At 47.1% G+C, this 22,060-nt stretch overlaps 1 protein-coding gene across 1 annotated transcript in view; it reads left to right on the top strand.

Moving 5' to 3' along the window:
* The window catches only part of Wdr27 (WD repeat domain 27), a 123,759-nt gene that overhangs the window by 12,162 nt on the left and 89,537 nt on the right, over nt 1-22,060 (top strand). The window contains exons 2-4 of the mRNA XM_041680040.1: nt 10,310-10,502; nt 13,153-13,294; nt 19,511-19,635. Coding sequence (XP_041535974.1) covers nt 10,310-10,502; nt 13,153-13,294; nt 19,511-19,635 — 460 coding nt within the window. The remainder of the gene's footprint in view (nt 1-10,309; nt 10,503-13,152; nt 13,295-19,510; nt 19,636-22,060) is intronic.

The following is a 22,060-nucleotide window of genomic DNA, read 5'->3' as shown; positions in this document are numbered from 1 at the left end:
AATTATGATCAAGTCCTGACTGGAGTATCCTGTGAGGCTTGATCATCTCAGGCAGCAGTCTTTGAACTGTTCTGGATGTAGAACTTAGACATCTGGGCCATCTGTTCCTATCGGAGATTTCTCAGGGTTCTTCCTTTACCAGACCTGATTTTTCTTAGCCCAGAATGAATCCACAGCCTCTCATTTCCTGTGGAAACAAAAGCAAAACCTTTTCTCCAAAGTAACATACCTTTTGACATAAATTTTAAAGTCGAAACTTAATCCAGCAGCAGTTATAATCAAATGTCTTTTAGCAGCTTTTGCTCCTTCCTCAGCCATCAAACAATTCAGAGACAACACAATAACATACAGTGTCCAGACTCTCTGTGTATTTTTCATCCTTATCTGGCTTTATTTTAAACTCTATTTCTTTTATTTTTATTTTTTGGCTTTTTGAGACAGGGCTTCTCTGTGTATCTTTGGCTGTCCTGGAATTCACTCTGTAGACCAGACTGTCTTTGAACTTACAGAGATTCTCCTGCCTCTGCCTCCCAAGTGTTGGGATTAAAGGTGTGTGCCACTACACCAAACTACTTTCTTTTTTCTTTTAAGGAATTTATCCCTTTCCCCACCTAAGCCCTCATATATTTTTAAATATACAGTAAACCGTTTAGAGGTTTTCTTCATCTTTGAATATATCTTTACTGTATATCTCTTCTTTTTTGACCACATGAGTCTTTAGTTTTCTAAGCAATATGGCTAGGATTAAAGTCATGGCTTTCATAGCTGGATTCAGCCTATTTCTCAGCTATTTTTCTGAGGGTCTAGCCTCATGGCTGAGGTACTGCCAGAGACATGTTTATTGCCACAGCTCTATGGTGTTTCAAGGTCCCTGCCATCACCAAAAAGTATACAGTCAGCTTTTCATCAACATCATTTAAGCATTTTGTGGCAGGATCTCTTGAAAGAGATGCAAGGTTTTATAGTTAAAGCTGAGTCAGAAAGCCTCTCTTAAATGAGAGCGCTTGCCTCTAGCAAACAGAGCTCACCCAAGAAAGTGTTGCTATCAAGAAGCCGTGTCTAACTATTCTTTTCTATCTAGAATAACTTCCCAAGTTCTCTCAGACTTTATGTGGAGGTAGATGTCCACATTGGGCACCATTTGTTGACAGAAGTTTCTGTCCCACCAGATCCCACTGTCATTCAGTCCCAAAGAAATACACAGAGGTCTACATTAATCATAAACTGATTGGCATATTAGCTCAGGCTTCTTATTAAGTCTTATAACTAATATGGTCTTTTATCCTGTCACTTGTATTATTTTTAATAAAATACTGATTGGCCAGTAGCCAGGCAGGAAGTATAGGTAGATGACAGCGACCGAGTAGGTAGTAGAGGCTTGACAATGAGAGTTATGGGAAGAGGAAAGTCTCAGTTGTCATTCATGACCCAGCAGCAGAAGAAGCAAGATAGCAAGATGTGATTGCCTTGCAGAAAAAGATACCAAGCCACGTGACTAACACAGATGAGAATAATGAGTTAATGTAAGATATAAGAATTTATTAATGAGAAGCTTAAGCTAATAGACCAATCAGTTTGTTGGACCCTAGCGTCCAATCACTGAGGAGGAGTTGCCTCAAGAGACCATCTCTCACACCACAGCTAATGTAAAAGCATGAGGATTTTATTCATTCTGTCATGACAGGGTCTTTCAGTATTAGAGAGGCCAGAAAGACCCCGGATAGCTGGTACAGAAGCAGAAAAAGCCACAGAAGCAAGGGAGGGGGTGTCTGGGGTTGTTCTTTGATTGTTATGATTGACTTATTCAAAAGGGCTATTACCAATAATTGGCTGGAGGTGGTTGCCAGATCAGATGAGGTAAGGGAAAACATCTGAGGGTCACTTTGCCCCTTTCCCAGTGACTGAGTCAAAACATCAGGAACTGAGTCAACACGTAAGGGTTATCTTACCCCAATTTCTGGAGAACATTCACAAAGACTCAGGGAAATGGAAAGTTCCCAACATTTCAGTATGTGCATTTGTAACTGTTAGGTCCTTGGTTCTTAGGAGGGAAGGGAACACTATTGCTGAGAGGCCTCAAACATGGCTTCAGAATTGTCTTAAAGTTTTACAAGTTTATAATTAATATAGACCTCGGTGTATTTATTTGGGACTGAATGGCTGTAGGACCAGGCAGGACAGAAACCTCAGGCAACAGGGGTGAAAGTTGAGAAATCAGAGAAGCAATGCAGCCAGCCACTAGAGAGACTTTTACCTCTACCGAATCCTCAGACCAAAAGGGCAATCCTGTGTTCAGACAGGGTCCTCCGACTGCATCTTCAGACTTCTTCTTCAGACCGCATCCTCAGACTGCCTCTGAGCTCCTGTCTTCTCCCACCTTACATTCCTCTCTCCACCCAGCCATATCCCTTTCTGTCTCCCTAGTGCTGCAATTAAAGGGTAAACCACTGCTGTCTGACTCTGTTTTTCTTTTAGATTAGATCAACTTCATGTAGTGAAGGATGGCCTTGAATAGTGATCCATCTGCCTCCGTCTCCTGAGTACTGGGATTAATGGTGTGTGCTGTTACTGCCTGGCCTTATGGCTAATTAGTGACTTAGCTCTGCACTCTGATATTCAGGCAAGCTTTATTTGTTAGATTACAAACAAAATATATCACTACAACATGGACTAAAAGTAATTTGTTCTTTTATCTAAAAACAATTTGTGACAGGATTAATCCCTGGAGCCCTAGCTGTTCAGGAATTGCTTTTGGCTAAAAGGCCAAGTCTTGACCATTCTTTGTGCCTGACTTGGGCACCTTGAGATGTCTGAGCCCAGCCTGGAAGCCTCCATGCTTATGCGCACTTTCTGCTTCTCTCACATTAGGCTTATGCCTGGGCTACTAACTTTCTTTCTGATAATTTCCTGTAGAGCTCAAGTCAGGCTTCCAGGCTCTTAGAAATTCTTAGCATGTGTTTTGTTAGTATGACATGAACATTGGGCTCTCCTGGGTCTTGTAGGACTTTCTTTGCCTCCAACTTGGTCAGGTTACCCAGCAGTGAACCACAGTATCACCAAATCCTCTTTCGAGGTGTCTGGTTATGTGTTGGTCTGGAGAAGTGTGGAAAGTAATCTCAGAATGTCAGTAGTTTAACACAGCCAAGTCCGTCTGCACACAGACGATGCCTGCTCTGGGGACTGTCTAGACCACGCCTGTGCACCAGTGGGGTAACTGTTGTGAAGCTCTACTTGATGGAGCTTTGCTGCTCAGCTGCCCTGCCTTCTAGAGAGCTGGGGATGTGCAGACGATGCCTGCTCTGGGGACTGTCTAGACCACGCCTGTGCACCAGTGGGGTAACTGTTGTGAAGCTCTACTTGATGGAGCTTTGCTGCTCAGCTGCCCTGCCTTCTAGAGAGCTGGGGATGTGCAGACGATGCCTGCTCTGGGGACTGTCTAGAGCACGCCTGTGCACCAGTGGGGTAACTGTTGTGAAGCTCTACTTGATGGAGCTTTGCTGCTCAGCTGCCCTGCCTTCTAGAGAGCTGGGGATGTGCAGACGATGCCTGCTCTGGGGACTGTCTAGACCACGCCTGTGCACCAGTGGGGTAACTGTTGTGAAGCTCTACTTGATGGAGCTTTGCTGCTCAGCTGCCCTGCCTTCTAGAGAGCTGGGGAGTGCAGACGATGCCTGCTCTGGGGACTGTCTAGAGCACGCCTGTGCACCAGTGGGGTAACTGTTGTGAAGCTCTACTTGATGGAGCTTTGCTGCTCAGCTGCCCTGCCTTCTAGAGAGCTGGGGATGTGCAGACGATGCCTGCTCTGGGGACTGTCTAGACCACGCCTGTGCACCAGTGGGGTAACTGTTGTGAAGCTCTACTTGATGGAGCTTTGCTGCTCAGCTGCCCTGCCTTCTAGAGAGCTGGGGATGTGCAGACGATGCCTGCTCTGGGGACTGTCTAGACCACGCCTGTGCACCAGTGGGGTAACTGTTGTGAAGCTCTACTTGATGGAGCTTTGCTGCTCAGCTGCCCTGCCTTCTAGAGAGCTGGGGAGTGCAGACGATGCCTGCTCTGGGGACTGTCTAGAGCACGCCTGTGCACCAGTGGGGTAACTGTTGTGAAGCTCTACTTGATGGAGCTTTGCTGCTCAGCTGCCCTGCCTTCTAGAGAGCTGGGGATGTGCAGACGATGCCTGCTCTGGGGACTGTCTAGACCACGCCTGTGCACCAGTGGGGTAACTGTTGTGAAGCTCTACTTGATGGAGCTTTGCTGCTCAGCTGCCCTGCCTTCTAGAGAGCTGGGGATGTGCAGGTCTTGCTACATTCCCGTGGCTCTAGGGAAAAAGCCAAAAGTATTGGGTGAAAAACCGATAGACGACTGCCAGGCTATTGATTAGAAAAACAAATGTGTTCACATAAAAACTAGCTCTGTCATGACAATCAATTTTAGGGGCCCATCTGAGCTCTGATCAGAGAGGACAGACTGTTAGTTAGCCAACCCAGGGCTCTGCAGCTGCAAGTGTGTGTCTCTCAGCCTTCCTGTAGAATGGCCTGGTTTTCCAGATTCCCCCACATCTCTGACTGCTGCACACTGCTGCATCCAGGAGAAGCAGGTGCTACGCTGAGAAGGTCAAGTGTCAGCAGCACAGAGAGGTTGCAGCAGCAGTGTGAGCTGTACCAGGTTGACGACAGGGCTTTGGACCCTGGACTCACCTCTTGAAGACAGCCATGTGTCTGCACAGTTGGGCTTCCCTTCCCTTGATGTTCAAGGCTGTCTCCTATGACTGTTTCACACTGGACAGCCACTTTCCCTCTCGTGAGATCTCAGCACACTAAGGTGGATTTATACTTACTCCTGCTTGGAAACAGTTTCAGGAATGCCAGCTGCTGAATGCCAGGGGCTGTTTTGTTTGCTTTCTGTTTTTACTTCTGAGTTCTGTGACAGTACAAGACTTCTACAAGGTCAGACTCATCAAAACTCCAACATGAGACCTCATCCCTGAGACCTCCTCCCTACGTGAACAACTATGGGCAACTGATAGCTTCTAGGGGAGAGAGAGTCTATTTTCTTTGGTGGTGTGGCCCCTGGGAGGTTGCTCATGCCCGGCTGAATAGCCACAGACCTGTGCTCATGGGTTATTTCAAAGAACAAAAAGGAAGAGGACAGGAAGATGGGAGGAGCATGTGATGGTAGGCAAGTCCAGGAGGAGTTGAAGGAGAAAGGAGAAAGACTGGATATGACCAAAATACATTGTGTAACTGTATGGAATTCTCAAGGAATAAATCATACTATATTAAAAAGATGTGGCACTTTCTGTGATATTTATTCTTGGTTATTGACTTTGACCACATCTGGACTTTACTAAAGCCCAAGTGGCTGGGCACACCTGTGAGAGGTTTTTATTCTTAGTCATCTGAAGTGAGAAGACACACTTGTAACCTGGGCCACACCTCATGGCAGCGTATAGAAACGACAAGGAAGAAAGAAGTTCTTTGTCTTCTGCTTGCCCTTACTCTGACTCGACTTCATCCCATCATGGGCACAAAGTGCCTACTTTGGCGTCCTGGCATATACTGCAGAGCATTCAGCCTTGTGAACTGAACACTACTGGATGTGTGGACTTCCAGAGTTGGCTTAGCTAGACTACAGCCACTTCAATAAAACCGCTGTCTGTATTGATTGCTTCTCTCAGTTCTGTTGCTCTAGAGAATTCTGACCAACACAGTGTCCTTAAGTTTGTTTTTTTTTTTTACCATATTCCTTCTCTACCAGTCCTATTTATGTGTGTATGGTATATGCTCAAGTGTGGTGAGTATGAGTTGGTATGTATGTGTGTGCCCATGACCACGTGTGTTTGTATATGTGTTTGGGCTCTTACCATAGAATTTCCTGCACTTACTGTCTTTCTCAGAGGCTTGCCTTCCCTGCTCCACCTGAGATGTGGGATCTTGTAGAGTGTTAATTGTTGTGAGGAGCTGCGGGCTGCTTCCCTGCCGCCCCAGCTCCCGGCCGCCAGCTAGCTCTAGCTTATGCCCCAAAATAATTACATGGAAACTGTATTCTTTTAAACTCTGCCTGGCACATTAGTTTCAGCCTCTTATTGGCTAGCTCTTACATATTGACCTAACCCATTTCTAATAATCTGTGTAGCCCACAAGGTGGCTTACCAGGGAAGATCTTAACCTGTGACTGTATCCGGTAGGAGAATCATGGTGACTCCTTGACTCAGCTTCTTTCTCCCAGCATTCTGTTCTGTTTACTCCGCCTACCTAATTTTATGTCCTATTAAAGGGCCAAGGCAGTCTCTTTATTTAACCAATGAAATTAACACAAAACAGAAGACTCTCCCCCATCAGTTAATGTCATGTCTCCTTTCATATTCCCGTGTGTTTAGACTCACCCATCCTGCCAGCCCCTGGATGCTAAGAGCAGCACGAGGCACTCAAATTGCTACTCTCTGAATTTACACCCCATGGGGTAGGAAACGGGCTCCTGTTTCTTCCCATGCTAGAAAGTTGGACTCGGAGCCTAGAGAATGCCACATGGAAGCTTTGCAGATTCTAATCACCACATTCCCAAGTTAATTTATGATACTACACGCTGTTGTGTCTTAGAAACAGCAGCCTCGTTGCTTAGGCCAACAACCTAGGAAGCACGTTAGACTCCCTCAATTAGCCCCTAGCACCCACAGGTTCATCCGTGCTGCAGGGCATTGTTCCGGTCTCACCTACTGTGGTCCTAAGCTTGGGTATGCCCCATAGTGTTGCCGAGTCTGTTCACTGTTAGAAACCCTAGCGTCTGCGGATCCATCTTTCAGTGTCTCTAAGCAGATATCTGTTTCCATAGCCAGGGCGGGCTTGCAGATTCTTGCCCTCACTGGCAGACAAGAGTTGTTCTTCAGAAGCAAATCTGTGGCCGACGGAAGACACCAGCACCAGTCCCAGAAACAAAAGCTCCAGCTATATAGGGCATTCCAAGCCGTGGTAGCTGGGGTTTGGGGAGATTGGAGAGTTTATATTCTAATTTAGTTCACACTGCTAATCCACAAGGCAACTGTTTGAGTTGGAGGAAGAGGCAGGTTGCCTGAAGATGAGGGATAGTACGGGGCCCTTAGTCACAGATATGCACAAGTGCCTGCCCTGTGTTGGTCCCTCGTGAGTGTGTATGGGTGCCTGCTGTGTGCCAGGTCTGGTCTGTGATCATCTTGTGTTACAGTTTCATGGGCGTGTTCTTTAGTAGACTAGTGGTAGTTTGAGCTGGGTATAAAACTGAGGCCTTTGAAACTGAAACCGCCAAAGGAAATGGTTGAGCATAAACTTCACTTAAGGGCGCAGGGAAGACTGTATAACTCTGACAATGCAGTGGCTGAAAATCTTTGCTAGCTATGTGTTTGATCAGATTATCGTGTGGGATATACAAAGGATCCACCCCCCCCCAAAAAAAAACCTAAACAAACTACCCAATTAAAAATGGCCTATGGAACGGAACAGAGTTCAAGGAAGAAGTTGACCTGTTTATACATGTCTAGTGAACACTAAAATCGTGTTAACATCCTTAGCTACCTGGGAAGTTCAGATTAAAACTACATTGAGATTCCACCTCGTTCTAGCCATGGTGGCCACCACCACAAGCACAAATGACAGCAAATGCTGGTGTGGATGTGGAGACTGGAAATGCTTAGCTGCTGTTGGTAGGAGGGTGAGCTTGTGCAGCTGCTGCAGAAATCAGCCTGGCAGTTCCCAAACAAACACAAGAGTGCTTATGATCCAACTGTACCGGGATGGAACATGTCCAAGGGACTGTGCATCCTACTGCAGAGACACTGGCACATCTGTCCACTGCCGTTCCGCTCACAGCAGCAGATGGAGCCAGCTTAGATGTCCATTTATCAACGAATGGACAAGAAGGATGTGGTGCATGTGCACAATAGAATTTTACTCAGCTGTAAAGAAAAACAAAAATGTGAACTTTGCAGAGTAGTGGATGGAACTGGAAAATGCATTAAGATAACTGAGGCCCTGGAGGTCAAACACTGCATGTCCTCTGATAACAGAGTACCACTTTGATTTCTGAGATTTGTTAGTTTAACCTGGAATGTTGGTAGAGACCTGGACTAGAATGGATATTGGGGATGGGAGAAGAGGCATCACGGGAGGTGGGGATGGTTGAACATAGAACATGTGTGATCTGAAATGGAGGGAGTCTTAGGGATGCCTGGAGTGTGCAGTGGCTGGTCATACTGCATTCATAGGAAGCTGACAGATTTCTGATGCTCAGGCCCCAGTTTAATTATTTTTATTTGCATGTATTAACTAGACAGCGATGATTTCCCTTGTGACATTTTACACACGTGTATGTTTTGATCATATTCACATCTCCCACCCCAACTAATTGCACGCTCTTCCCAATTAGTTCTTCTATTTTTTATATCATTTTTTTTTCTGCGGCCCAATGAGTGTTTACAGGAGCAAGGGTGAAAGGCTATTGATAGAAACATGGGCCCCTTACCAGTATGTAGCCACTGAAGAAAGCGGGTGAAAGGCTATTGACAGAAACATGGGCCCCTTACCAGTATGGAGCCACTGAAGGAAGCGTCTCTCTTCCCTAGCAGCTATTAACTATAAATTACCCATAAATCCCGAGGAAGATGTGGGGACTCGTGAACACCCTCCTCCACGACAGAATCTTGACAGGCTCAGTTTCACATAGATAATCACAGATGCTGTGGATTCGCAAGAGGGCATTGGCCATGCCCTGCCCAGAAGACTGTTTCACAACATTCCACCTCTTTCTCTGGCTCTTACCCTCTTTCCTCTCCTCCTTGACATCCCTGAGCCTTGGAGGGAGTAATACAGATGTCTCTTAGTGACTGGTCATTCCACAGTCACTTGTATTTAGTCTCTGCAGTAACCGCTGCCCACTTTAAAAGGAAGCTTCCCTGAGCACAGCTGAGAGCAGCGTTAACCTGTGAGCAGAAACAGATACTTAGAAGGCAGTTCCCCAGGCCCAGCATGCCCATAAAAACAAAACAGCAGCATTAGTTCCTATAGTCTTGGGCTGCAATATGTTATATTTTAAAATACATGAGCATAAATTAGAATCACCTGTAATGGGCACTGCAGGAACAGGGGCACATGATTTCATCAAACACAGACATGCAGCCAGAACACTTGTCAGAACATCTAATACCCAGTTTTACAAGGTTTACTGTAAATGCCCAGAAATCAGTTACTCTGTATTTTATTTAAATTCCACTATTTGTAGTTCTCAGCAAGAATGTTTGTTCTTAGAGACACTTTCACTTCCAATGACAAGGTTCTAAAGACTGGACTAGGGCGTGATCAGCTCTGTTTATAGCAAGGTGTGGACATCGTGATGACCAGAAACCACCTGCTTCAAAATTTGTTGGGTGTGCCGTCAAGTACATCTGTGCTCACAGTGGGATGTGGGAAGGAGTGGCATCAAGGAATCTTCTAGCCTAGTGCCACATGGGTCTATCCAGTAAAGTAAATAAAATATCTGAAGCATTTTTGTTAAAGTATGCTTGGTGATACTTAGCCACGAACCACAGATGATGTAGCCCATAGTAAACTAACTCTTACCAGAGAACTGAGATATTTAAGTGCATCCCAGGGCTGCTGTGAGGGTTCCTGGTTCTTACTGGAGTTCATCACCAACTCCACTTGTCTCAAATATAGTTTCCATTGCTGTGAAGAGACACCACGACCATGGCAGTTCTTATAAAGGAAAAACATTTAATTGGGGTGGCTTACAGCCTCAGAGGTTCAGTCCATCATCATCATGGTTCAGCATGGTGGCATGCAGGCAGACATGGTGCTGGAGAAGGACCTGAGAGTCTTATACCTTGACTGACAGGCATCAGGAAGTAGTCTGTTCACTAGGCATGGCTTGAGCATATATGAGACCTCAAACCCCACCTCCACAGTGACACACTTCCTCCAACAAGGTCATACCTATTCCACAAAGCCACACCTCCTAATAGTGCCACTCCCTGTGATCTTATGGGGACCAATTACATTTGAATTACCACACCACTTATGCAGGGGCCCTCCGTCAGGCCAGGCCACTGGGAGGTGGCTGTTCACCTTCCTGGTCCTGAACGAGACCCAGAAGGTGGAGGAAGGCCTGGAAGTGGAGATCATGGGAAAGCAGTAGAGGTCATTCCTTGTTTACGGGGTCCTTTTCCATTTTGGGGGGAGGTGGGGATGAGTGGGTAAGTGTGATATGTGTACTCAGGCTAATATGATGACTTAACTAGACTTTCATGCTGACCTGCCCTCACCTTGCACTTGCTTTGTATTTTCAGACTGATAATGGACACAGTTCCAGAGATGCCCTCCACTGATGCCCACTCCAGTGATATAGTTGCAGAAAGATACCTGGTTGAGTCCAAGAAGTCCACAGCCCATGTTCCACTTGCTTGCAGCACACAGTACTGTGCTTTTCCTTTAGATGGGAACCATCTCTGTGTGTGGAGCCCCAGGGACCCTTCTCACCAGGCAGGTCACAAACCAAGGGTGTTCTTGTGAGATCCAGGGTCATAGAGACCTTGCCTTGTCTCTTAATTTCTCTCATACTCTGGAAATGTTAGCAACCATGGAGTCGACTGTGAACTATGACAGAGCGGTGTTGAGAAACAATCATTTTGTTAAGTTCTTATTTCTACAATATAAATGGGCTGGAATTAACTTACTTTTCTTTTTTGATTTTTTCAAGACAGGACTTCTCTGTGAGCTGTCCTAGAACTTATTCTGTAGACCAGGTTGGCCTTGAACTCATAGAGATTTGCCTGCCTCTCCCTCCTGAGTGCTAGGATTAAATGTGCCTGCCATCCCTGCCTGATGGAATTGACTTTCTTTAAAAAGTCTTTAACGAATATGAACAAGAAAAAGCTCATCCTAACTCAAGGAAGCCTCCTCCATTCATACTCAGCTTGAGCTTTCTTGCTTTGCAGTGACGAATAAAATGTTTAGGAGAAAAGTGTCACCTGGGAAACCATGGCCAGGCCAGGTCTCTTCTCCTACCAAACGCAACGCCATCTTGACTTCTGGCAAAGAGGCACAGTTCCCTCATGTTTTAACTTGATGGGAATGGAATTTCTCATTGTACATTCTGCTAGCATCTCTTTCCTTCACATGCCTTTAGAAGAGTCCAGTACCTCTTCATGTTCACGGCTTACACCAAATAGACCATTTATTTCATCCAGTACTGTTGGTGGAAGTTTGCTTTCTTTTATCTGTTTGTTTACTTGTTTCTTGCCGTTTTCTGGGGGCACACATGGAAATGGTTGAGTTACAGGAGATGCACAGACTTAATAGATATTATTTGGGAGTTTCTCAAGTGACTATAAAGCTGTGTCTTTGCTGATGGTCAGAGCCACAGCTGATCACACTTGACCCTTTCATGTTAGCCCTGGTAGAATAGCAGTCCCCCATTACACATTCTTTCATGCATTATGATGCCTACGAGCCAGAGTCTTACTGCATGATGAGTGGCCACTTAGATACACACTTTGCTGGAGTGTGTGTCCAGGGCCTTCCCCTTTTGCTGGATCTCTTGAATTTTTGTTTGTTTGTTTATTTTTCTGTTAGGTTATCTTTTTTTTTTCATGTTGGTGCGAAGAAGATATTTATAGATTGTTCAGGATGAACTTCCTTCTTCAGATAGGATTTATGTTTGCTTCTGATACCTTGCCATGATAAGGGCAGGAGTTTCTTTGCTTCTTGTATTTGGTCTTTTTTGGATTCCTATTCTAAGGCTGGATGTTGGCAGCATGATGCTCCTGTCCTAGTGTGTTGAATTTTAGCAGAAATGTGTTTATCCATCCTTATTTTTTTCTTACATCTCCTACGTTAAGGCACTTAACTTGATTTCGGGATTTTTATTTAAGATCAGCATGACAGAATGAACAGTCCGTCCCTCCTCTTATATGGTATTTTGATATGTTCTTGAAAAGGATACATTTGGTTATATTGTATCTCAGTTCTTAGGTCTTTTAATGTTTAATATCTAAGTTTCTCAACTGTGTTTTATAGAATGTCTGACCATTACTTTTGAGGGAGATTTTCTTTCTTTCTGGGAGTACTAGGAATCAGACCCAGGACCTCATGGATGGTAGGCAAATGCTCTACCTGGGCTACAGCCCCAGCCCTTGGGATGATGTCATTGTAGGACAGGTGCCTACAGGTCCTGTGATCATTTTCTCATGTCTTCAAGAAAAGCCAGGGCTGGAGAGATGGCTCAGAGGCTAAGAGCACTGGCTCTAGAGGAACTGAGTTCAGTTCCCAGCAACCATATGGTGGCTCACAGCCATCTGTGATGAGACCTGGAGCCTTCCTTGCCAGCAGTACATTGTCTACTTAATAAATAAATCTTTTTTTTAAAAAAAGCCATTAAGTCTTGCATGTCTTCCGGTTTTCTTGTCTTTCTCACCGAGGATCGTGTGCCATTAGACAAGCCTGTGTTACCAGGAGTGGAGTGTTTCTTGTCCTGTCCAATAATACCCCTTATCCCAAATTGCTTATTGTCAACTTCTGTGCACTTGAACTTCCAAAGGACTGACGCACCCCGACATCCTGGCCCCTCACCCCATCTTCCATTTGTACGCCTTTCCCTTTTCTTTTGACTATGGGAGTTTGTTTGTCCCCTCTCTCTATCTACAACAGATTTGCTAATTCTCTAGCCTACAAGTTCTGATTGCTAATGTCTCTTCCGCACTCATACACACATACATCCCAGTATCACTCTGCTTGTACTTGAGTACTGGTTTCAGTGTCTTGGCACGTATAGTGTCTGCAGCAGTCTCAAGCCACACACCCTACATCCTTATTTGTTGTAGCCAGGAGAGCCTCTGTATCCCTGCTGTCTAATGGTCCAAATGTGCTCATCCTCTGCCAGCTCCTCTCTTCTTAGCTGTCAGTATAGCCAGCACCTCTTCTGCATCCATTGAGTACTCAGTACACATTTGTTAATGCATAGTAAGGAAGAGAAGCATGAGTCCCTGCCTCGTTGTAACAATTCATGGTAACAGCCAATAGTGATGCATTGCATGCGGGGAGTTTTAATGAATTAAAAACCAAGCCCAGGTTTGAAATTATATTGTTTCTCTATATATTTTCAATGTTATAATCAACCTATTTGTTTTTTAAGCTCCTCACTTTACAAGGACACCATCAGCTGATTACCGCTGTGGTTTTTGGAAATCAAATAGATCCACATCAACTCTGTTCTGCCTCCCATGATTGTATTATAATGTGGAATGTGGCCGCATGCCGAGAGAAGACACTCAAAGGTAAGCAGAGGTGGGAAGCACAGCTCAGCACCATTCCTGTGGCGAGGTGCTGGTGACGCATCCGCGTGTAGGGAGAGTGCTCACGGCCTTCCTGGTCAGACCGCGTCCTAGTCAGTCTGAGTCATCTGAGGGAACCTCAGGTGAGGAAAAGGCCTCCATAAGATTGGCCTCTAGGCAGACATGAGGGCATTTTCTTGATGGGTGATTGGAATAGAAGGGCCCAGACCATGGTCATGTGATCCCAGGCGGGTGGTCCAGGGGTATTAAAAAAAAATTGATCAAGCCATGAGAAACAAGTCAGTAATGAGTGTTCCATCATGGATTCTGCATCAGTTCCTATCTTGAGTTCCTGCCCTGACTTTCCTGGACAATGCCCTGTAAGGTGTAAGATGAAATAAACCTTTCATCCCTGTCCTTTTGGCCATCACATTTTATCATGGCAACAGAAGTCCTAATTAAGACACCTTCCATGGAGGAGACCATGGTTTAATCCTAGCACCATGCAGGAGTGAATCGTTTCTATAAGTACCCTTATAACGTCAGGAGTAGGGCCTTTTACAGTCCCTTCAGTGCTACAGGTATCTAAATAAATGTACCTCGACACCAACCCCGCTGACCTTTGCTGTGTGATATACAAATGCAGAGGCTTGTTGGTATTGATATTTAGACCTCCAGGGATCCGTGGGCAGTTTGATGTCTTACCTCATTCCTGTGTAGATAACCTCGGTGCTTGCTGTGTTTCATGTTGCAAACACAGTGGCGAAGGGGTAAGGCTTGCTCTCTGCGTGGACGTTTCCCACTTAGGACAGCATGCTTGCACACAGGTGACTTCTGCAGAACTGTGACTGCAGCTGAAGATGGGGGAGACTCAGCTGGGGCTGGGGTAGACACGGAAGGACATGGCTGCAGGGACTGGGTGTGAAGGGCCTGGCCGGCAGGGACTGAGGAAGTGTGTGTGATAAGAGCTTTCCCAGCTGAGGCTGATGGCTCAGGTGGGCCCACGTCCCAGATGTGTGTTTATAGGATTGTGTTTAGAGATGCCAGGTAACATCCCAGATGTGTGTTCATAGGATTGTGTTTAGAGATGCCAGGTAACATCCCAGATGTGTGTTTATAGGATTGTGTTTAGAGATGCCAGGTAACGTCCCAGATGTGTGTTTATAGGATTGTGTTTAGAGATGCCAGGTAACGTCCCAGATGTGTGTTCATAGGATTGTGTTTAGAGATGCCAGGTAACATCCCAGATGTGTGTTCATAGGATTGTGTTTAGAGATGCCAGGTAACATCCCAGATGTGTGTTTATCGGATTGTGTTTAGAGATGCCAGGTAATCACAGAATTGTGAAACTGTGTGTTCCTCAGTGCTGTGAGCGAAGTGAGCCAGGAACATAGCCAGACAGGTTTGTGTCTCTGCACAATTTAACAATATTTTTTAGTAAGAACGATTTCACAAGTCATGGCAGCAATTACCAGACAATCCCTTCTACCCTGTAATCTAATAGAGAAATCTATGCTGTTTTTTATTTTAAATTTTCTATTAATTTTACATACCAACTACAGTTCCCCCTCCCTCTCCTCCTCTTTCTCCCCACTTTCCTCCATCGGCTCCTCAGAGAAGGTAATCCCTCCCATGGGGAGTCAACTAAGCTTGGCATATCGAGTTGAGGCAGGATCAAGACCCCCCCCCCCGCATCAAGTCTGAGCAAGGTATCCCACCATAGGGAATGGGCTCCAAAAAGCCAATTCATGCACCAGGGATAGATTCTGGTCCCACTGCCAGGGATCCCACAAACAGACCAAGCCACACAACTGTCGCCCACATTCAGAGGGCCTCCACAGCTGTTAGTCCAGAGTCCCGAGCACCCACTAGCTCGGGTCAACTGTTTCAGTGGGTTTCCCCATCAGGATCTTAATACCCCTTGCTCATATAACCTGTCTTCCCTCTCTTTGACTGGACCAGGAGCTTAGCCCAGTGCTGGGCTGTGGACCTCTGCATCTGCTTCCATCAGTTACTGGATGAAGGTTCTATGATGACAATTAGGGTAGTCACCAATCTGATTAGAGAAGGTCAGTTCAGGCACCCACTCCACTACTGCTAGGAGTCTTACCTGGGTCATCCCGTGAATTCCTGGGAATTTCCCTAGCACCAGATTTCTCCCTAACCCCATAACAGCTCCCTCTATCAAGATGTCTCTTTCATTGCTCTCCCTCTCTGTCCCTCCCTCAACTTGACCATCCCATTCCCTCATGTTTTCATTACCCATCCCATCCCTTATCCCCCACTGCCAATTTACTCTGGAAATCTTATCTCCCCTTCCTAGGGTGATCCATGCATTTCCCTCTTAGGGTCCTTCTTGTTCCTTAGCTTCTCTGGGGCTGTGGACAGATGGTTCTGTGTGTTAGAGGAGCTGTGCCCAGGCTGTGTGTAGACGGCCGTGTGTGTCGGAGGAGCTATGCTCAGGCTGTGTGTAGACGGCCGTGTGTGTTGGAGGAGCTATGCTCAGGCTGTGTGTAGACGGCCGTGTGTGTTGGAGGAGCTGTACTCAGGCTGTGTGTAGACGGCCGTGTGTGTCGGAGGAGCTGTACTCAGGCTGTGTGTAGACGGCCGTGTGTGTTGGAGGAGCTGTGCTCAGGCTGTGTGTAGACGGCCGTGTGTGTTGGAGGAGCTGTGCTCAGGCTGTGTGTAGACGGCCGTGTGTGTCGGAGGAGCTATGCTCAGGCTGTGTGTAGACGGCCGTGTGTGTTGGAGGAGCTGTGCTCAGGCTGTGTGTAGATGGCCGTGTGTGTTGGAGGAGCTGTGCCCAGGCTGTGTGTAGACGGCCGTGTGTGTTGGAGGAGCTGTGCTCAGGCTGTGTGTAGAGGGCCGTGTGTGTTGGAGGAGCTGTGCTCCTGATGTCGTGGCTACACCGTCCTCTGTTTTAGAAGTGGCTGCACTTCTGAGGCTGTAGATCCACAGCTGTCTGTGTTGTCAGTGTTGTGAGGTTTTTGTTTTCCTGTGTTCATGGTTACTGTGTTTTAGGTTCCTACATGGATGTTGATGCCTGAATGGTTTCTCCTGGGTAGAAGCTTCTTTCTGGATCACAGCACCAGTGCCCACTTGGCGTCTTCCGCTGTATGTACAGATCGTTCCATGTCTAATCTACTATGCTGAAGCTCCTGGAGATGAGAATTTACTTGCGTTATGGGTTTGAGGGGAGAGTAACTCCTGGGAGCTGGAAGCTCTCCGCGTGGCTCTGTCTGTACAGGAGTTGGCGCCTAATTGTATTTGGTTCCTGGGCGCTCTGAAGGTAGCTGTGTTTGGAGAAGGAAGTGGTTATTGCCTCTACAGTGGTGAGTGTGGTCAGTCTTGCCCTGGGACCCAGCTGGCTGTTTGACTCCCCACTGTGGTCAGTCTTACTCTGAGACACTTCTGGCTGTTTGACTCCCCACTGTGGTCAGTCTTACTCTGAGACACTTCTGGCTGTTTGGCTCCCCACTGTGGTCAGTCTTACTCTGAGACACTTCTGGCTGTTTGACTCCCCACTGTGGTCAGTCTTACTCTGAGACACTTCTGGCTGTTTGGCTCCCCACTGTGGTCAGTCTTACTCTGAGACACTTCTGGCTGTTTGGCTCCCCACTGTGGTCAGTCTTGTCCTGGGACCCTGCTGGCTGTTTGGCTCCCCACTGTGGTCAGTCTTACTCTGAGACACTTCTGGCTGTTTGGCTCCCCTCTGTGGTCAGTCTTGCCCTGGGACCCTGCTGGCTGTTTGACTCCCCACTGTGGTCAGTCTTACTCTGAGACCCTGCTGGCTGTTTGACTCCCCACTGTGGTCAGTCTTACTCTGAGCCACTTTTGGCTGCTTGACTCCCGTCTTCTGACTTGCGTCCCCTCACTGAAATACAAGTTTTTCTTTTTTCCCATCAGAATTCCCTTGATGATCTTACCCAACAATTCATGTGCTGAAGGCTTACCCCTTGTTTCCATCTGGAGCTCCTCCTAATTCGGCCTCCAGAGACTTCCTGTCAGAAGTTCCTTGTCTTGTCTAAGCACTTTAGATGGCAGGAACTGCTGTTCCTGCTCTACAGAGCCCCCTCTCACCATCTTTCTGTCTGGATTCATCAGAGCTCCGTCCTTCAGTCGCTCAGGTTAGGACCTCAGCTCACTCCGTACCCAATCATTGTTGAGTTCCATCTGTTTTACCTTTAAACCTTGTCTTGTATTTAGTCACCTGTCACACGTCCATGGGTGCTAAAGGCACAAGCTGCCAAATCCTTCTTCTGAATTCTGATTTACTTCTAACCATCTTCTTTTGCCTCCATCTCTCTGTGCCTGTGTTTAATTCTCAACTCAGTAGCCCGAGGGTACTTTCAAAGTTACTCAGCTTCTGTCCAGTGTTTCCTCAAAGCCCAGCAACTCCTCACCCATGCAGAGAAAGAGCCATGCATGCGGCCCCACCCTCAGCCTGTTGCAGCCACTGCCAGCGTCACGGAGTCCCTAGGTCTGGACACAGGTGTTGGCTGCACTTGTCCTCCCGCTGCTTGGTCTCTGCCCTCCCCGATATGCCACGCCTTTATGTGGGCTGCGTCACTGGTCCTCCTTGTAACTCAGGCATCTGTTTCGCCTCCTGGGGTTAACTGCTGTGTCTTCTCCTCATGCACGTTAATCTTCCACAGAGGCAGAGGCTGTCTCTTGGGAGCTGATCCTGCAGATGCTGAAAAGATGCTGGCATAGCATGTGTAGCCCAGGCTGGCATGTGTAGCCCAGGCTAGCATAGCATGTGTAGGCCAGGCTGGCATAGTATGTGTAGCCCAGGCTGGCATAGCATGTGTAGCCCTGGTGCTTGTGAAAGAAGGCAAATCCTGAGTGAGTGATTTTGTTTGTGAGACGCATGCATTCCTTTCTGTAGCATTCAGTCAGGGTTCTCTGAAGGATCAGAGCTGGTAGCACGAAGCATAGAGAACTGGTTCCGTGAATGTGTGTGCGAGTGTGTGTGTGTGTGTGCATATGTGTGTGCGCACGTGTGTGTGTGCATATGTGTGTGTGCACGTGTGTGTGCATATGTGTGTGCGCACGTGTGTGTGCATGTGTGCGCGCACGTGTGTGTGCATATGTGTGCGCGCACGTGTGTGTGCATATTTTGTGCGCGCACGTGTGTGTGCATATGTGTGTGCGCACGTGTGTGTGTGCATATGTGTGTGCGCACGTGTGTGCATATGTGTGTGCGCACCTGTGTGTGTGTGCATATGTGTGTGTGCACGTGTGTGGAGGGGAGTATCAGAGCACCTTATAGGCTGTGTAGATCAATAATGATTGTCTCCTAAAAGGCCAGGAATTTTGCAGTTCAGTCCCTGAAACTGGATGTCTCACCAGTTCCAGTTTGGTGCTGGAGTCCCTTGGAATTCCTGGAGAGCGGCTGGCCTTCCGTCTATCTTAGAATCCCCTCACAGTGGGCTCTGATAGCAAAGGAATGCCCCAGGAACAAGGTAGATGAATTTGCACGCGGGAGTGAGGGCAAGCAGGCAGAGAATGAAAGTTCCCCTTTTCATGTTCTTTATGTAGACTGTCACTGAAGGTGTGTTATAGACTTAGGGTAAGTCCTTCAACATCAAGCGATTGGATTTAGGGTGGGTCTTCCTTCCTCAGATGGTCCAACCAAGAAAGTTCTTCACAGATGTGCCCACTGCTTGGGTTTTAGTTGATCTCAGATGTAGTCAGATTGACAGCTAAGCTGAGCCACCACATACAGAGTCTTTTGTTTGCCTGGTGACACATCTGTGGTGATTAGCAGTGGTCTCTGAGGCTCAGGGCAGATGGCAAGCACTGTCTTTTCTGGTTAGCTCCATTCAGTCTTCTCTGCACGTTCTGCATTGTTACCCAAGGCTCTGCAGGCTGCCGTGGAGATGTCGCCTTGGCAGTAAGAGCCTCAGGGTTCAGAGTTCTCATAGCACGCTGTCTGCAACACTGGTCAGAGTTGGTCACTGCCAGAGCTGGATGGCAAGGGACACAGGGAAAAGTGCTGGGTTGGTCTGTGCAGCTCTTCTGTGTGCCCGTGGCCATCTGAAGACCAGTTTCTTTATCACCTTGGTCCTGCACTGAGCTGCTTTAGAACAAAGACTGTGCCCACTATCACCTCCCAGCCAGTTGTTCCTCTGCTTGTAGCCCTGGAGCAGAGAACCGTCCAGGACCCATTCTTGTGACCTCTGATGACCTGACGCTCGTACCTGGAATTTGCTCTAGGGGTGATTCCTCGAGGGACTGTCCTGGGCTCCCCTTTACAAACAGTGCTCTGTTTGAGGTTTAGTCCAGACGATCGTGCTGTTGCAGTGTGTGCTGGAAACAAAATATCCGTGATGGATGTGGAGGTAAGGACGACACACGTGGAGGTGCCAAGCACACTTTGGGTGGCACCTTCCAGGCTGGGTTCCTGTTGGTGAGTATTTCACTCCTCCTTCCCTTTTTATAGTGGCAGTTTGGTTTGATGTATTTTGTAAAGATGTGTGTGTGTGTGTGTGTGTGTGTGTGTGTATGTGTGTAATCCAAAGAAAACATCTTGATCTTGTAATTGATAAGACACTAGAATCATGTTAATGTGAATTTGTGTCAGGGATATTTTTCGTTGGCACATTTACCAAAACAGTTCTTTCTTGATGAGTCTCCTGCCTTAGGAGTCCCCCAGAATCTGCAGAGCACAGTGCTTCAGCTGTGTACTTGCCAAAACCCACTTCCCTCGGTGGCTCAGACTTCTCACTTGTTTCTTACTTGAGACAGTTTACCTAAAAGTGTATATCTCCTAGATTGGGGATTCTAGCCCAGCATTTGTCGGGCACTGGGCTTGAGCATGGGAAAGCAGTGCCAGGTGTCAGAAGATCTCCCTGGAGAGAGGGAAGGAGCCTCTGCTCCCCGAGTCCATGGAGAGTGCCCAATGCCTGGAGTGGCTGTCTTACCCCGTTGTTGGGTAACACAGCTATGGAGAAGCTCTGTCTGCTACGGCTTTCCTTGTGATCTACTTCAAAACTCTTGGGCAAGGAAAGACAACAGCCAAGAATCACGAGGTGCTTATCCTCAGCCCTAGGATGCGTGAGACATTTGGGGATACGAAATGTCCTAGTCACCGTTCTACTGCTGTGAAGAGACACCGTGGCCAAGTCCACTCTTATAGAGAAAGCATTTGATCAGGAGCTTGCTCTTACAGTTTCAGAAGTTTCAGAGGCTTAGTCCACTGTCGTCTCAGCAGGGAACATGGCAGCATGCATGGCGCTGGAGCATGCAACTCTAAACCTCGTCTATCGGGGTTGTATCTTTCTGTCTGTGGATCATCTGTAGACCTATGATCTGTCATTATATATCTTTGTATGCCTGAGTTGTCCTTACAGTCTGCATAAAGCATCGTAACATTCAAGCATCTTCCTGCCACTGGACAGGGAGCCCACTGGGACCAGAGCTGAGAGGCAGCTGTGACTCTCAGGTCCTGTTGTTCTCACAGCATGTTGCTTAGGGCTTGTTAGAATGTGAGCCAGTCTGTTTACTTCTAGCCCAAGCCTGGGCTATGTGACGTTAAGAATTGAAGAAAGGGATAGCTCACTCCCTAGTAGCTGTTACCACGGTGTCTTGTTATATTTTAGTTACTTTCTACTGGAGATCAGCTTCAACGGGAGGTAGAAGATAGGACAGGCACATTCAGATAGGAGTGTGGGGGGTATGCAGACAGTGATAGAGAAAACAGATGACAGAAACAGAGACATAAAGGAACAGTAGATGGTAAGTGTTACCTTTACCCTGAACCATATGGGTTGTTGAGAAGAGGCTGACAGAAGAAAGCCACAGAGAACAGGAAGTCTAGGAGACGCTGGCTCCCTGTTTCCTACAAGGTCAAATTCAGCCTGTTCTCACCTTTCCCTTTCTGATGATGCCCCTGCCTCAGATCTTGGGTATCAGGTTTAACTGTGATATGGGTAGGGTAGGCCCAGATGTGGGAGGAGTGGTATATAAAATGGAGTTTATCCTTTAAATTAAAAACAGTGTGTGTGTGTGTGTGTGTGTGTGTGTATGTGTGTGTGCAAATGCATGCATGTGCATGCAGGAACGCATGCCATAGCACGTATGTAGAAGCCAGAAGACACCTATAGAATTGGTTCTCTTCTTCCATCGTGTGCGTTCCAGGGACAGAACTTAAGTCTTCGGACTCGGGGGAAAGGGCCTTTACCTGCTGAGCCCTTTGTCTGGCCTTGTAGAATTTACTTCAGCAACTCTCTTTTCTGTGGTGGACTGTGATTTCTTGATGTTGATAATTCTAGGAAATTCCTTGAGTAACCTTTGACAAATCCTCCTAGAAGCAGTCTGTGCTGGTGGAGCTGCAGGGACATCAAGGCTCAGTGACAGCTGTGGAGTTCTGTCCCTGGCAAGCACACATCCTCATCTCAGTGTCTGAAGACAGAACCTTTAAGGTGGGCAGCAGGGGCTCTGGATGTAGGGACACTGTGGACATAGGGATGCTGTGGACATAGGGTCTCTGTGGACATAGGGATGCTGTGGACATAGGGACTCTGTGGACATAGGATGCTGTGGACATAGGATGCTGTGGACATAGGATGCTGTGGACATGGGGATGCTATGGACATAGGGATGCTGTGGACATAAGGACTCTGTGGACATAGGATGCTGTGGACATAGGATGCTGTGGACACGGGGATGCTATGGACATAGGGATGCTGTGGACATAGGGACTCTGTGGACATAAGGACACTGTGGACATAGGGATGCTGTGGACATAGGATGCTGTGGACATAG

Source organism: Microtus oregoni, unplaced genomic scaffold (genome assembly GCF_018167655.1).
Source record: "Microtus oregoni isolate MIOR12 unplaced genomic scaffold, Mior012 000033F_ref0000390, whole genome shotgun sequence".
In the NCBI taxonomy this organism is placed as follows: Eukaryota; Metazoa; Chordata; class Mammalia; order Rodentia; family Cricetidae; genus Microtus; species Microtus oregoni.
Note: the sequence above shows the minus strand (reverse complement) of the source record. Positions and strands in the feature narration are given on the sequence as shown.